This window comes from Somniosus microcephalus, chromosome 11, assembly GCF_052327205.1.
Source record: "Somniosus microcephalus isolate GS21.2 chromosome 11, FLI_Smic_1.0, whole genome shotgun sequence".
NCBI classification, from domain to species: domain Eukaryota; kingdom Metazoa; phylum Chordata; class Chondrichthyes; order Squaliformes; family Somniosidae; genus Somniosus; species Somniosus microcephalus.
Genome location: NC_140997.1, coordinates 133,363,138 through 133,378,609, shown reverse-complemented (window position 1 = coordinate 133,378,609; position 15,472 = coordinate 133,363,138). Strand labels below are relative to the sequence as shown.

At 48.4% G+C, this 15,472-nt stretch overlaps 1 protein-coding gene across 3 annotated transcripts in view; it reads right to left on the bottom strand.

Moving 5' to 3' along the window:
* LOC147110887 (protein SSUH2 homolog) overlaps nt 1–15,472 on the bottom strand; it is a 107,441-nt gene that overhangs the window by 26,805 nt on the left and 65,164 nt on the right. For all 3 annotated transcript variants that reach the window (XM_086001269.1, XM_086001268.1, XM_086001266.1), the window contains exons 5-8: nt 7,705–7,765; nt 6,115–6,239; nt 5,389–5,451; nt 2,978–3,060 (exon numbers count right to left, since the gene is read on the bottom strand). In XM_086001269.1, coding sequence (XP_085857395.1) covers nt 2,978–3,060; nt 5,389–5,451; nt 6,115–6,239; nt 7,705–7,765 — 332 coding nt within the window. The remainder of the gene's footprint in view (nt 1–2,977; nt 3,061–5,388; nt 5,452–6,114; nt 6,240–7,704; nt 7,766–15,472) is intronic.

The following is a 15,472-nucleotide window of genomic DNA, read 5'->3' as shown; positions in this document are numbered from 1 at the left end:
CAGCTGAAGGCAGCGGTCCTCAGTGTGGATCAAATTACTTCGGGTGCAACGAAATGTTATCGTTGTGGGAAGACAACACACGACCAGAACCAATGCTGGTTTAAAAACCAGGACTGTAGGAAATGTGGCAAACTGGGTCACATAGCCAAAGTATGCCGGTCAGGGAAGAAGACCAACAACCAAAAAAAAAAGCCATCACAGGAAAAGTACAACAAAGTACACAAGGTGGTTGAGAAGAGTTCAGATGAACAGAATTCGGATTCAGACCCAAGCGGCCAGGAACTGGGTAGTCTGAGAATTCATAATGTGAGTAAGGAAGCTGACCTACAAACTATCTGGGTCATGCTAAAAATAGCCGGAGTCCAAGTGAGAATGGAATTGGACACTGGATCAGCCCTATCAGTCATAAATCGAAGGGATTACAACCGGCTATTCTCACATATACCCTTGAGAGATACCAAGTTCGTATTGCAGACATACACGGGGCATAAAGTATACCCCATGGGAAAGATAAGAGTCAAGGTGAGAGACAGGGGCAAAGAACACCCCGGAATGGACTTATACGTACTACCTGAGGGAGGACCACCACTTCTAGGACGGGAGTGGATCAAGAAAATAGACATGGAATGGCACTACCTCAAAGCAATAACGAGTGAGGACTCGGGGCAGACAATCAGCTCAGACTCTGAAACGGATGACGATAAGACCAGCCCAAGCATGAAAGACAAGTCTAAAATGAACTTGCTGACTAAGGTTGGTAGAATGAATGTGGGCATAAAGGCTTATGCTCCAGAGGAGAACAAAGTTTCAGAACAGAATTCCTCTGAACAACAACAACATAGCTTGACAGAGAATTCTGAGTCTGTTCAAGTTACAGACATATATATTACTGAGGAACATCGAGCTCGAACGCAAACTTATTTCAGATTACGACAGCAATTAGAACAATTGAATTGCCGTCTCGAGCAAGAGATGAAAGCAATGAAAAAGTTCTATGATACCGAATGGGAGAATCTGGAAAGACAACAGAAGCAGCTGGGGAAGAAAAGGGAGCAGGAGCACACAAACCGTCTGCACGAGGAGGCCAAACGAATCAAAGCTGATTCGGCTTCTGAAGGGGCGTGCTCCAATCCGGTGGAACAAGATGTGCCGCAACTGAAGGCGCTGGTTAGCAGGTTGCAGGCAGAAAAAGCTGAGTTGGTCGACATGACTTCCGAGCTCCTACTGAAGTTGGGTGCAGCATCACCGGACGATTCATTTGTGGAAATTCGAATGATGGGGGCTGCGGATGATGGCGAAGTAGAAGCAGCCAAGGAGCCCCAGGACAAGGTTCTAAACAGCCCTGCAGCTAATGGAAAAGGGATGAGGACAGAAGAGTTAACAGTCAGCCAACTCCTCCAGGGCAAGGTTATAAACAGCCCTGTAGTTAATGGAAAAGGGATGATGGCAGAAGAGTTAACAGTCAGCCAACTCATTCATATGCTGAGGGATAAAACTCTAAAATGGGAAAAACTTAAATACGAGCCTCAATCTTCAAAGGGAAGGGAGCTCTCAAAAGTCATTGGAAGAGCTGAGGTGGCAACCCAGACTGAGAAGTCTGCAGCAGAACAGCCCTTGGATGCCAAAAGTATGCTGACGCACGGCAATGTAGAACAACAGAATACTGAAACAGCTACTGCAGTAGAGGGATTGAATAGTCCGATCAATCAATCTCCGAATGAAGTTGAAGTATTGAAATCACAAATGAGGTCATTAGTAAAAGACTTGCAGGAAGCCCAGAAAAAGCGGGATGAATCTGAACGCATGATGAAGTCTCTTCAGGACAGATGTCGGGATTTGGAACAAAAGTCGGCTAACGTCCAGCTGGGTAAGGAGGAAATAGAAGACCCTCTCGCTGGCCTAGCTCAGGACGACACCGAATATTACCATGATCTGTTGAGTGACACTGAATATTACGAGGACCTGGTCTGCCCAGCTTGTGCCGAGAACTCCCAAAGTGCCGAAATCAGGATGAATCACTTAAAGTCTAAGGAACATAGGGAGATGGTGGCGTTACAGCTGGCAGCTGACAATGGAGCCCCGAGAGTCTCCAAGAAGCAAAAAAGGAAAAGACGAAGCAGAAGATGATAACCATCTGAACCATTATTACCTCTACCCGATCACACACGTGGTCCCCCGAATGGAGCCAAATCAGTTGGAAGGTAGGAAAATTTCCCAAGGCAATCCAACTGTTTTTTGTTTGTTTTAAAAAGTCAGCAATGCTGGTTCAGAAGTGATGGAAGTAAAGCTGTTAAGTCTAGGGAAGGACTATGGGATGAGTCCCTCTAGCAAGGTGACCCGACTACACCACGGAGGCGTGGTCCGGACCGAGTCAAGAAGATCAGAGACTGAATCTGTGAACTGTTTCCCGCAGAGACTGAATCTGTGAACTGTTTCCGCAGAGACTACCTCTGTGAACTGTTGTAACATGAAGTTGGATATGTTATGATGTTATGTTAATGGGGAATAAGTATGTTGTAAGCTAAAAAGGGAGGATTGTAGTGTATGTAACTGTTCTACCTTTAAGAGAACTATTGTATGTAACCGTCCACCTTTAAGAGAACTATTTTAGGTGTGGCACTACTTTATCCTGGCTGCTGTATACTGTAATACCGACGGTGACCACACCGGTATATAAGTGCTGTGGCAGAATTTATTGGGCAGATTCGCCCTGACCTTCGAATAGTAAAGTCCTGTTTAAGTTACTCTTGTAGTCTGTGTATTACTTCGCTATACAACCCACAAACTTTACACTTTCCACCCCACCCCACCCCCGCAACCAGCTGCAGTCAGCTAACAATCGAGTCTGGGGATCAGACCCGGGCTCCACACTGTACAGCACCTTTACAAAATGATTCCTTTTTTCCAATAGGTCAGAAACCTAACACTGAATGAAATTCTTTGTGGCTCTCTTTAAGAAAAGGGTCTTTTTATTTACCTTTTCTTTCCTCTCCCTCCGCACTGGATGCACCTCTTATTTCCATGTACTATCCCTCGGCTTCCACACGACAGGCATTTTAACTGCATTAAAAAAGAAACAACTTGTAGTTGACGTGTACATCGGAATCATTAGTCTGACAGCGGCTGCTGAATCATGCAGAGAATACACCTGGCTCCAAAACAACCCCGCCCGGCAAAAGAACTCACTCTCACGCTAAACAGCAGAGTACAGGCCCCAGCCCGGATCAGGGAGCTGCACGCTACCTCAGGCAACACAGGAACTGGCAGTGAGATATGGGCCATTTTAACCTAACCCAGCCGTCGGGTATCGGAAACTGAGGAGTTGAAGTCAGTGGAGAGTAATATTGGGCGGGGTGTAAAACCGGCGTTCCACCCGATCCCATGGGGTTCCCGCCCAGCCAGTTCAGTTAAAATGACCCCCGTGATGCAGGAAGTTGCCTGAATTTATCAGACACACCAGTTGAAAGCAAGAGTGTACTTAGGCAGTGCAGCGCGGGAGTGTTCGACATTCACCCCATTCCAAAGCTGCAAGCACTCCTTTTCCCCTCAACGAGTGTCAGCTTGGCTCAGTGGGTAGCACTCTCGCCTCTGAGTCGGAAGGTTGTGGGTTCAAGTCCCACTCCAGAGACTGGAGCACAAAAACCTAGGCCGACACTCCAGTGCAGTGCTGAGGGAGCGCTGCACTGTCGGAGGTGCCGTCTCGGGTGGACGTGAATGATCCCACGGCACTATTTGAGAAGGCAGGGGAATACTCCCTGGTATTCTGGCCGATATTTATCACTAAAACAGATCATCATGTTGCAGTTTGTGGGACCTTGCTGTGCGCAAATTGGCTGCTGCATTTCTGACAATACTTCATTGGCTTTGGGACAACCTGAGGTCATGAAAGATGTGATATAAATTCAAGTCTGAACTGTTTTTGAAGTCCAGTTCTATCCAAATCTTGAATACTGCTCTCATATCTTTACATCTCGGGAATAGGGAGCTCGGCTCTGAATACTGGGAATAGGGAGCTCGGCTCTGAATACTGGGAATAGGGAGCTCGGCTCTGAATACTGGGTGTGCCCGCCCACCTCTCGCCAGTTTGGGAACCTCAATCCGTCACCTCTTCAAAACACTCTTCCATTTGTCAATCACTATTAGGCATATAGTCAAAAACTGTTAAATAGAAAATATATATTTTTTTAAATCTGATTTTTAAATCTTGCTCTTTAAACAGCAGTGAAATTCTGCACAGATCAAAAGAAGTTATTGTATTCATTCTTGGGATGTGGCCTTACTGGGCAAGGACAGCAGGTTTCCTTCCCTAAAGGACATTATTGAACCAGTTGGGTTTTAAAAAAAGAAAAAGATTTGTATTTATACAGCGCCTTTCACGGCCAGCGGACTTCCCAAAGTGCTTCACAGCCAATGAAGTACTTTTTGAAGTGTAGTCATTGTAATGTAGGAAACGCGGCAGCCAATTTGCGCACAGCAAGCTCCCACAAACAGTGTGATAATGACCTGATAGTCTGGTTTTTGGTGATGTTAATTGAGGGATAAATATTGGCCAGGACACCGGGGATAACTCCCCTGCTCTTCAAAATAGTGCCATAGGATCTTTTATGCCCACCTGAGGGGGCAGACGGGGCCTCGGTTTAACGTCTCATCTGAAAGACAGCACCCTCCGACAGTGCAGCACTCCCTCAGCACTGCGCTGGAGTGTCAGCCTAGATTTTTGTGCTCAAATCTCTGGAGTGGGACTTGACAATCCAACAGCTTCATGGTCATTTTTACTGATACCAGATTTTTATTTCCAGAATTATTAAATTGAATTCAAATTCTCAAACTGCCACCGTGGGGTTTGAACTCTCAGTCTGACCAGATTATTGCTCAGGCCTCTGGATTACTAGTCCAGTAACATAACCACTACACTACCAGGTAGAGGACATGTGCTGCTCTGCGTCAATGACAAGGACGAGCCCATAACAGAGAATACTTAATGCCCAAACAGAGGGCCCAGTGAGGTATGAATTGTTCCAGATTCTATCTCCAGTCTGTGCTGAGTTCATTGATTATTGCTGAGGTGGCCATCACAATTGGCCTCAGCATCTCTGGGCTACAGAGGGCGTGGGGGGTGGGGTAATCTCCAAGGAATCTTCATTGCCATCCATCAGCTCCCAACTCGAAGGCGAACAGAATCGAGGTAGGCCGTGATGGCCACTGCAGTTGAATAGTTTGACTGGCAAACTGCAAGGTGCTGGTGGGCTGCAAGAGTCAGCATCTTCAATAGTGGAGGGGAGTAAAAGCCATTGAGGAAAGGATTTGGAGGATAGTTATTCCTATCACAGGCAGGCTATAGATAAATAACTGAGGTGAGGAGACCAGACCATACAGTCCACTACCCACCTTTCCTTTTCCACCGCACTGCGAACACCGGTATTTCCCCCTGCCCTTGCACTTGTGGCAATGCTGAAACAAAACACAAGTTAGTTAATCAAATGAGCCTGGTCTCACAGGCCTCCAATCTGTTCCAGTTCAACTGCAGCTTTTTTCTCAATCTTTGAACAGTGGGTTCCCCTCTTCAGGGTGGGTTCGAGCAGGGCGGCCCCGGTTCAGAGCAAGGCGGCCCCAGTTCAGAGCAGGACAGGATAGAAAGTTTTACAATTGTTTGCTTATGCCCGACTACCTTAGTAAAGGGATAATCTAAATACATTACAGAATGTATCGGCATTCACTACAGTAAAGTTGGCTATATAAATTAGGAATAGAGAAATTGGGATAGGATAGAACAAGGTGGGATACATCAGGATCCGATATATCGGGACAGGATAGCTTCAGACAGGCTAGAGTAACATTGGGCTATGGTAGGTTAAATAGGCTAGAGCAGATAGGTTAGACTGGGTTGGGATTCGGTAGGTTTAGGATAGAACAGATTAGGATAGGAACATCCTCAGCACTTGGAAGGTGCTTTATAATTGCAAATTCTTTCTTTAATATTCTATTAACGATTCACATTTTTCACTGCAATCTTAGTGCTTGTTTCAACCTCACAGTGAGAAAAGGAATCAGCCCAGAGAGACTGAAGATTTCCTGGATTTACCGGTAGTCTTTGGGCTAATGCACAACAATTACCTTGACAGCTGCAGTGTGAGGAACTGGGACTTTCTTTGTAAAGTCCTGAAACATTGGTGGGCACTCCACTGCGACATCCCATGGAAGGGGAGGACATCCACAGGCGCAGCTGTCGACAGACTGACCTGGAAACAAAACATTTTGCAACCCTTAATCACACGTCAAAACTAGGGAAAGAGTCTGAGGAATAAATTATTCATAATACGGCTCGGGGACTATTTGCAGCACACGCTCCTTCACCACCGGCCATCGATACACCTGCTCCGTGTTGTTCGGGTCTACAGTGCCATTGAGAGCAATGGTGCCCCAGAGTCAGAAGGTTGTGGGTTCCAAGCCTCACTACAGAGGCTTGTGTGCACAATCTAGGCCAACACCCCAGTGCAGTACTGAGGGAGTGCTGTCTTGTCGGTGGTGCCGTCTTTCGGCTGAGGCATTAAACTGAGGCTCTCTTAGGTGTGGCTTAACTTTACACTGTTGCCATACAACGGTTCTTAACTGCACTTCACGGTGAACTTGGCAAACATCACAGAGGGACACGGGATTGCATTTTAGCAACCGCCTGTGTATTTTCTAAGTGTAGTGTCATGCTCACGTTTTACCAGGGCACTGTGTAATGTTATAATGTTGCTCTTCCAGGTCCCACAAGGGAACCTTAGGCCTTCCCCACCCCGCGCTTCCCTCCCCCTTGCCCAATGGTGATACCCGTCCACCCCCCCACTCACCCGTCCACCTCCCAACATTTTACCATTGCCGGGAGACCGTTCCTTCAGGTCCCCGCCGGTGGCCTCCTGTCAGCTGTAATCCCGCTCCCGCCCAGATAGCACGATGAGGCAAGAGACTGGCAGCCAGCATGCCGGTGAAGTTTGGGAGTTAAAATCTCCCAGGCCTCACGGCGCGAAGGGCCCGACTGTTTCCTGGCCGATTCTCGCTCACCTTTAAAATCACCCCCGATCGCCCTGTCATTCATTTGTTGATGAATAGTTTGTCGTTAATAACCGATTGTATTTTTATATCCGACAAAAACAATTGAATGAAAATGCAAATTTAAAACAACAACAGCAACAACTTGTATTTATATAGCACCTTTAACGTAGTAAAACGTCCCAAGGCGCTGCACAGGAGCGTTATCAAACAAAGTTTGACACCGAGCCACATAAGGAGAGATTAGGACAGGTGAAGTCGGTTTTAAGAAGCATCTTAAAGGAGGAGCAAGAGGTAGAGAGGCGGTGAGGTTTCGGGAGGGAATTCCAGAGTGCAGGGCCTTGATGGCTGAAGGCACGGCCGCCAGTGGTGGAGCGAAGGAAGTGGGGGATGTGCAAGAGGCCTAATCTGGGGGAGCCCTCAAGTGGTGCAAAGCGTGTAGTTGCTGTTGAGCTGCTCACTGATGAACCACAGCGGTGACACCGAGGCCATGTGGCAATGTGCTAATTTGGTTATCACTGATTTAGGTTGAAACGGTGCGCTCGGGAATACTGGAGATGTGTGTCTTCAGATAGATGTTTGATATCGGTTTCTCATAGCTCAGTAACATGGTGCGGGTAGTCACCGTGAAAATGCTTAAATTGGAGGTTTCGCTAAATACACACTCACCGGTAAATGGCACGTATGTCCATTCAGTTTGCCGGGATTCGGTGAAGGTCTCAAGACGATACTGAAAGAGACAAAAAATGCTCAGGTAATTTGAGAACGCATTGTCTATAAAACCACATGAAAGAGTCAGGGGGCCCGGGGGCCAATCATAGCCCAGCGCTCCCTCATCATGAACCAATCATACCCCACCATTCCATCACCAGGGGCCAATCACAGCCCACCTCCCCATCACCAGGGGCCAATCACACCCCACTGTTACATCATCAGCGGCCAATCACAGCCCACCGCCCCGTCACCAGGGGCCAAACACAGCCCAGGTCTCCAGCACCAGGGGCCAATCACAGCCCAGGTCTCCATCACCAGGGGCCAATCACAGCCAACCTCCCCGTCAACAGGGGCCAAACACAGCCCAGGTCTCCAGCACCAGGGGCCAATCACAGCCCAGGTCTCCATCACCAGGGGCCAATCACAGCCAACCTCCCCATCACCGGGGACCAATCACAGTCCATCTCTCCATCAGTGCCCATGGACAGAATTGCTGCTTCCTGAGTCTGGGTCTGTATTTGCAGCCCATGTGATCAGTGATCCTCTGAACTTTCCTTTCTTGTTACATAGGAACATACAAAATGAAGGATGAGAAAAGATCAGAGACAAAACGAGGGCCAGTTTATGTGGCCAACATTCCACAGCATCCCAAACAGAGTGTCTTATGCCACATTGGTTTGAGTGCTCTAGAGGTGTCCCTGGCATCAGCCTGAAACAGGCATCAGCCCCTTGAATATGCTGATAATGGACCTAATGCCTGGAGTAGGACCCCGCTCTGAAATTGGTCAAAAACTAGGAGGCTCTTGCTCCACGCAAGCTTTGATTGGTATACGCAGTTCTCCAGCGGCCTAACCAGTGGTCCTACTAGGGGATGGCTGAAGGCTGAATGACAAGCTAAGTTTCAGTTTTTGTAAATTTTTTTAACTTACTTTAACGTGGAGCCAGGAGGAGCAAATATAACAAAGTTCCCTCAAGTAAAACCATTCCAGATAAACAGCATGGCGATTCTCTGTTAGACTAGCGGTGCTTGCAGCCCTTGCAAGCATCGTGCTAAAGTGGCCGAGGTTCTCAGAGAACCCCAAGAGTGTGCCGCTTCACTGGATGACTGACCAACGAAACAGTGCATGACGTCAACTGGAATGAATGCTGCCCTAAGTGAGGAGATCCTTGGCCAGATGTTCAGGTGGCTGTCTGCTACACAATAAGAGACCAGTGTATAAATGTCCGTATTAGAGAGCAAACGTTCGCTCCAGCTGATGGCTCATTTGGTAAGTATGGTGTCCGCTCTGGTACTGAGCTGTTTGTTCCCATATGGCTCAGTACCAGACCAGGCACTGCACTTGCTATCTGAGCCATCCCGGTCTGTCCTGAGTTAGCTGATCTCAATCCAGATGAAGTTAAGGGTGCTAGAATTGGCTCTGGGCTAAAGAATGTAAACTATCAGCTAGAGTTCCTCCTCCTGATCACCATCCAGCGGCCCCCTTACTGGAAGGTGTATGTTGGTGGAGGACAGGACTAGCCTCAGTGAGTGATGTGCACCCTGTGGTTCAATAGCATGCTGGCACGGTGGGGTTATTTTAAGCTAACCCTCGCTGCGGGCAGCAAACTGAACCAAAAGCTGGGTTTACACCTTGCATGGTTTTACTTGCCATTGAAGTCAATGGAGAGGAAAATCAGGCGGGGTGTGAAACTGGTGTTCTACACGGACTAGTTAGTCTCCCACCAGGTTCAAATGACTCCCGGTCTATCGAGGTTCACACTTGAAGAATGGCCCCTTGGGTGAAGTACCAAAGGTGAGCTGGCACACCTGCCAGTGAGAGTCGGCACTTTCAGCAGAGAAGGGCAGACGCACAGAAGGATAATACTCCAATTTTAATATGTTTAATAATGAGGTAGCCAAGCGATCTTTCACACAGATGCTCCTGAGTCAGAAGGTTGTGGGTTCAAGCCCCACTCCAGGGACAAGCACAAAATCAATGCTGACACTTCAGTGCAGTTGTTTCGTATGACGGGAAAAGCTTATAACGGGATATCTAGTTTGGCTATACATTCAGTGGCATCCTGAGATGCCAAGTGGAGAAATGAGGGGCACTCCTGCGATAGATCTTAGTTGGCAGGTTGGTGTGATGTGTTCCATGGTCCCGGACTCATGGCCACAGTCACACTTCGGGTCGTCCCTCATCTTCCACTTGTGGAGCAGGAGGCCGCATTGTCCATGCCCTGTGCAGATTGGGTTGAGCGCTGTCCACTGTCTCCGAGGGAGGCCGGAACCAGGGATCTCTGCTGTTGGGTCAGTGATGTGGTGTTGGTTCTTTATGTTACATGCGTCCCACGATTTCGTCCATCTGGATAGTGGGTTGATAGCCGCTGCATAAATATTGGCTGCTGCTCCCCAGAATGGCCGGCGTGATTTTAAGTGCTTTCATGGTGGGTTTTTCAAGTCGTTGTGAAGGGAAGGTCAATGTTGCTGATGATTTTTCCCATCTCACGGAGCACAGTGGTGTTGCGGCGAATGGCAGGCGGGGCAATGTGGGACAGCACTGGGAGCCATGGGTTGGATTGGATTTCAGCCTCCTTGACACCGTCCACATGGCGGCATTTAGCTGCACGTCCACGATCTTTGTGTGGCGGCTGCAGGACCAGGAGACAGTGCAGTATTCTGCAGCAGAGTAGACTAGGGCCACTGTTACGGTGCGAAGAGTTCTGGCTGTGCTCCCCCATGATGTTCCAGCGGATTTCCAGACCAGGTTCACCCTGGTTTTTACTTTTTGGCTGGTGTTGGTGAGATGAGGCCGATAGGCGAGAGTCCTGTCCAGGGTGACGCCCAGGGATTTTGGGTAGGGTTCAACACGTGGTCCCCCTGTGTGTGCTAGCTCACCGTGAACTTGCCAGCTAACTGTTGTGTATGTAATAGGTATGTTACTTTAAACCTATGGCCAGGGCAGCACTACTTTGTAGGGCGTAGTGATACCGTAGTACCACTCCTGGCCATAGGGGTATAAATAGTACTGTGGGTACTGATCTCCCCTCAGTTCCCGCCTGTTGGTATTAAGTAAAGACCTACGTTGAATCTTCCAAGCTGTCTCTTCATTATGGGATTAAGTATAGACACATACTTTACACTGGCGACGAGTAAGGTTTGAACTCATCAGTACACGGTGCAACAAAGGAACGGCAGCAGTACGGAGAGAGAAGGAGAGAGGCTTCTTACCAGCCAGCCTGCAGAGTCCAACGTCGACCGAAGGAGGCCGCCCAGCACTCCGGGTTCGGGAGGAGCGGCAGCAACGGAGCGAGAGAGAGAGGTTTCCAGCGGAGACTGCGGCAGCTGAGAGAAGAGGCTGAACGGGCGCTCCAGCCACGGGGCAAAAGTCCACCCAGGGCCAGGTAAACTGAAATCCTTCCCGGGGAACGGGTGCTGCAAGGGCCAGAATGGGCAGGCAATCTGGGGAACAAATGGAGCCACGAGGACTAGCAAGCCACGAGAGGGGAAGGTCCTTGTTAATAGCGGCGGTGGCAATAACGGGAGCTGCAAGGGCCAAAAATAATGAAGCTGGAGAGAGGTCGTTAGCCGCAGCAGGAGAAAAGGCGGGAAAAACGCCATCTAGTGGACAAAGGGGAAAAGTTTTTTTTTTCTCTTCAGCAGTTTAAAATAAAAAAAATAAAAAACGCCATCTAGTGGAGAAAGGCGGGAAAAGCTCTTCAGCAGTTTAAAATGTCTAAAGAAGGCTGGGTGTCAGCAGTTGTTGAGGACACAGAAGAGTGGGATGCCTATATCGAAAGGCATGAACTTTATTGCATAGTAAACAAGGTGGAAGATGACAAAAAGGTAGCAACCTTATTAAATTTTATGGGGGCAAAAACATACGGTCTGCTGAGGAATCTTCTTACTCCAGAAAAGCCAGCAGACAAAACGTACGCCCAAATTGTTGATACGTTAAAGGGACATTTAAACCCTAAGCCACCATTTATAGCGGAAAGGTACCGCTTCTACAGACGCGATCAAAGGAATGATGAGTCGCAGGCAGCCTATTTAGCTGAGCTCAGAAGGTTGTCCAAACATTGCCAGTTTGGAGCCTTTTTGGCGGACGCGATCAGAGACAGATTTGTCTGTGGCATGTTAAATGAGAGTACACGTAAACGGTTGCTAGCCAAGAAACAGCTCAGCCTAGATCAGGCGATTGAAATAGCATCGGTCCACGAAGCAGCAGCACAGGCTGCTGCTCAAATGTGACAAAACACAACCTGCTATGACACCCATGAGGTGACATTTCACAAAGGTAAATGCTACCGTTGTGGCAAAACCACCCACGACCAAAGTAATTGTTGGTTTCGTGATAAAATATGCCGGCAGTGTGGGAAGAAGGGGCATATAGCGAAAGTTTGTCGGTCTGGTACGAAACCCAATCGTGGGGGCAATCCGAGCAGTACCAAGGCAAGGACAAAAATACATAAGATGTCTGACAGTAGCTCAGACAAGTCACAGGAAGGCACAAAAGCAGAGCCTAAAGGTCTGGGATGTCTCAAGTTATATGGTGTAGACAAAACGGAGGACCACAGCACAATGTGGGTTAAAATGAAGGTAGCAGGCGTTGAAGTTAATATGGAGCTGGACACGGGTTCAGCCCTATCAGTAATTAATGAACAAGATTATAACAGGCTGTTCAAACGCATTCCCTTAAAGGATACAGAAATTAAATTAAAAACATATACGGGACAAAAAGTTTACCCGAAGGGAAAAATGCAAGTAACAGTTAAATACAATGGCAGAAAAGTGCCAGGACTTTATTTATACGTCCTACCAAACGGTGGACCACCACTTTTGGGTAGGGAATGGATAAGAAAAATCCATTTCGACTGGAAGTCGATACACGAGTTAAAAGTAGAGACCACCACGGATGATACAACCATTACAAGCAGGCTGTCGAAAATATTGTCAAAAACGCCAGAGGTGTTCCAACAAGGGCTGGGGACCTTAAAGGACATTAGAGCAAAAATAACTATTGCTCAAGACGCAAACCCCAAGTTTTGTAAGGCCAGACTGGTGCCTTACGCCATTCGGCCAGCTGTGGAAGCAGAACTGGATGCCTTAGAGAGTGCAGGTGTCCTTACAAAGATTGAGTGGAGTGAGTGGGCCACGCCCATCGTCCCAGTTATAAAGAAATCTGCAAATAACACACCGGGGGAACCAAAGAAGGTTCGCATTTGCGGGGATTTTAAGATAACTATTAACCCAGTCCTGCACATGGTACAGTATCCGCTGCCGCGGATAGAGGACATATTCGCATCGTTAGCTGGGGGTAGACACTTTACGAAGATTGACCTTTGTCAAGCTTATTTACAGATGGAGGTGGAACAGGACTCGAAAAAGCTCCTAACGATTAACACACACAAGGGATTGTACCAGTACAATCGCCTGGTATTTGGTGTGGCGTCCGCCCCGGCAATATGGCAGAGGACCATGGAACAGGTCCTACAGGGCATTCCAGGAAAGCAATGCTACCTGGATGACATCCTGGTGACAGGACAAACGGATAACGACCACCTCGCTAACCTGGAGCGAGTACTTCTGCGGTTGCAACAATACGGACTCAGGGCGAACAAGCAGAAATGTGAGTTTTTCCAGGAACGTATCTCATACTGTGGTCACATTATAGATAAGGAAGGCCTGCATAAGTCCCCGGAAAAGATCGAGGCAGTAGTGAAGGCCCCGCCCCCTGAGAATGTATCTCAGTTACGATCATTCTTAGGCCTTATAAACTATTACCATAAGTTCCTCCCGAACTTATCGTCCATTTTACATCCACTAAATTCCTTGCTGCAAAAGGGAGTCTCCAAGAATTGGGACGAAGCGTGTGAGGCTCCTTTTAAAAAGGGTAAACAACTCATTACATCAAAGGAAGTGCTCGCACACTTTGACCCAAAAATGCCAATGAGGTTGGCATGTGACGCCTCCCCGTACGGTATAGGGGCAGTGTTGTCACACAAATTTCCCAACGGGACGGAGAGGTCAATAGCATTTGCCTCAAGGTCGTTAACTACAGCCGAAAGAAACTATGCGCAAATCGACAGGGAGGCCCTCAGTCTGGTGTGGGGTGTAAAAAAATTCCACCACTACCTGCATGGGCAACGTTTCACACTACTGATGGATCATCAACCGTTGGTGTCGATATTTAATCCAACAAAAGGGGTGCCCCTGATGACGGCCCAAAGGCTACAGAGATGGTCACTGTTCTTAGGAGCACACCAGTACCTTATCGAATATAAGGGTACCAAACAGCATGGCAATGCGGATGGCCTGTCGTGGCTACCCTTGCCTGCCGAGATCGAAGAGATAGTGCAGGACCCCGTGGAAATATATCATACGGCTGTTATGGAACACTTGCCCATCACCAGCCAATGTATCGAGCGGGAAACACGGAACGACCCGACATTGGCAAGGGTTTATGAGTTAACCGTGAAAGGCTGGCCGGCGCAGGGTGACGCATCATTGCCGGCGTTTTCGGCAAGGAAGGACCAGTTGTCCGTCTGCCGGGGCACATTGATGTGCGGAGCCAGGGTGGTGGTCCCTCAAAAATTACAACATAAAGTGTTGCAGGACTTACACGAAGGTCATCTGGGGGGTGTCAAAATGAAAAGCCTCGCCAGAGCCTGCGTCTGGTGGATCGGCATTGACAGGGACATTGAGAAAGTAGCAAAAGCGTGCCAAGGGTGCCAGATGGTACAGAACGTACCACCACAAGCCCCACTACATCCGTGGGAGTGGCCCTCAACGCCGTGGCAAAGGATCCACGTGGACTTCGCTGGCCCCTTCCTGGATGCGATGTTCCTTATTGTAGTGGACGCCCATTCAAAATGGCCGGAGGTCATAAAGATGTCATCAACGACAGCCGAAAAGACGGTCGCAGTCTTAAGGACCATTTTTGCCCGAAACGGTGTGCCCGAGCAAGTCTGTTCGGACAATGGGCCACAATTTGTGGCAGAAGAATTTCAAGCATTCCTAAAAAGGAATGGAGTGCGACATTATACGTCCGCACCATATCATCCGGCTACAAATGGGCTGGAAGAGCGCTTTGTACAGACTTTTAAAAAGGCCATCAAGGCGATGGGGGAGGAAAGGTTGCCACTACAACACAAGGTGGACAACTTCCTATTCGCATACCGTAATGCTGCACATACGTGACCAACCAGGCCCCCGCCATCATGTTCTTTAATAGAAGGTTAAGGCCTCGCCTTGAATTGCTCAGACCAAACATTCGGAGAGATGTGGAAAACCGAGTATTTCGTAGGGCTCCTGACAGACAGACACGGAGCTTCGAGGTGGGGCAGCAAGTGTTGGCCCGTGATTATCGGAATGAAAAGTGGCGGTCTGGTACGATAAAGGTCCGCCAGGGACCCTTGATGTACACAGTTGAGACAGGGGAAGGCATAATCAGACGACATGCTGATCAACTTGTGGAGTCCAGAAACCCAACTGATTCACTACCTCAAACGTCTCAGCACATTGTTACAGCGGAATCACGGCCCAGCTCATTGTTACAGAGGTCTCAGGATTGCGAGGAGTTCAGCACTCCAGTGATCTCCACGGCACAGGATGTGCCATCAGACACCGACGAGTCCAGCGATGAAGGGGTGACGGAAGTACCGCCGCCTACACCGAGACTGACTAGAGAAAGACGTTATCCTAGTCGAGATAGGAGGCCTCCTCAGAGACTGAATCTATAAC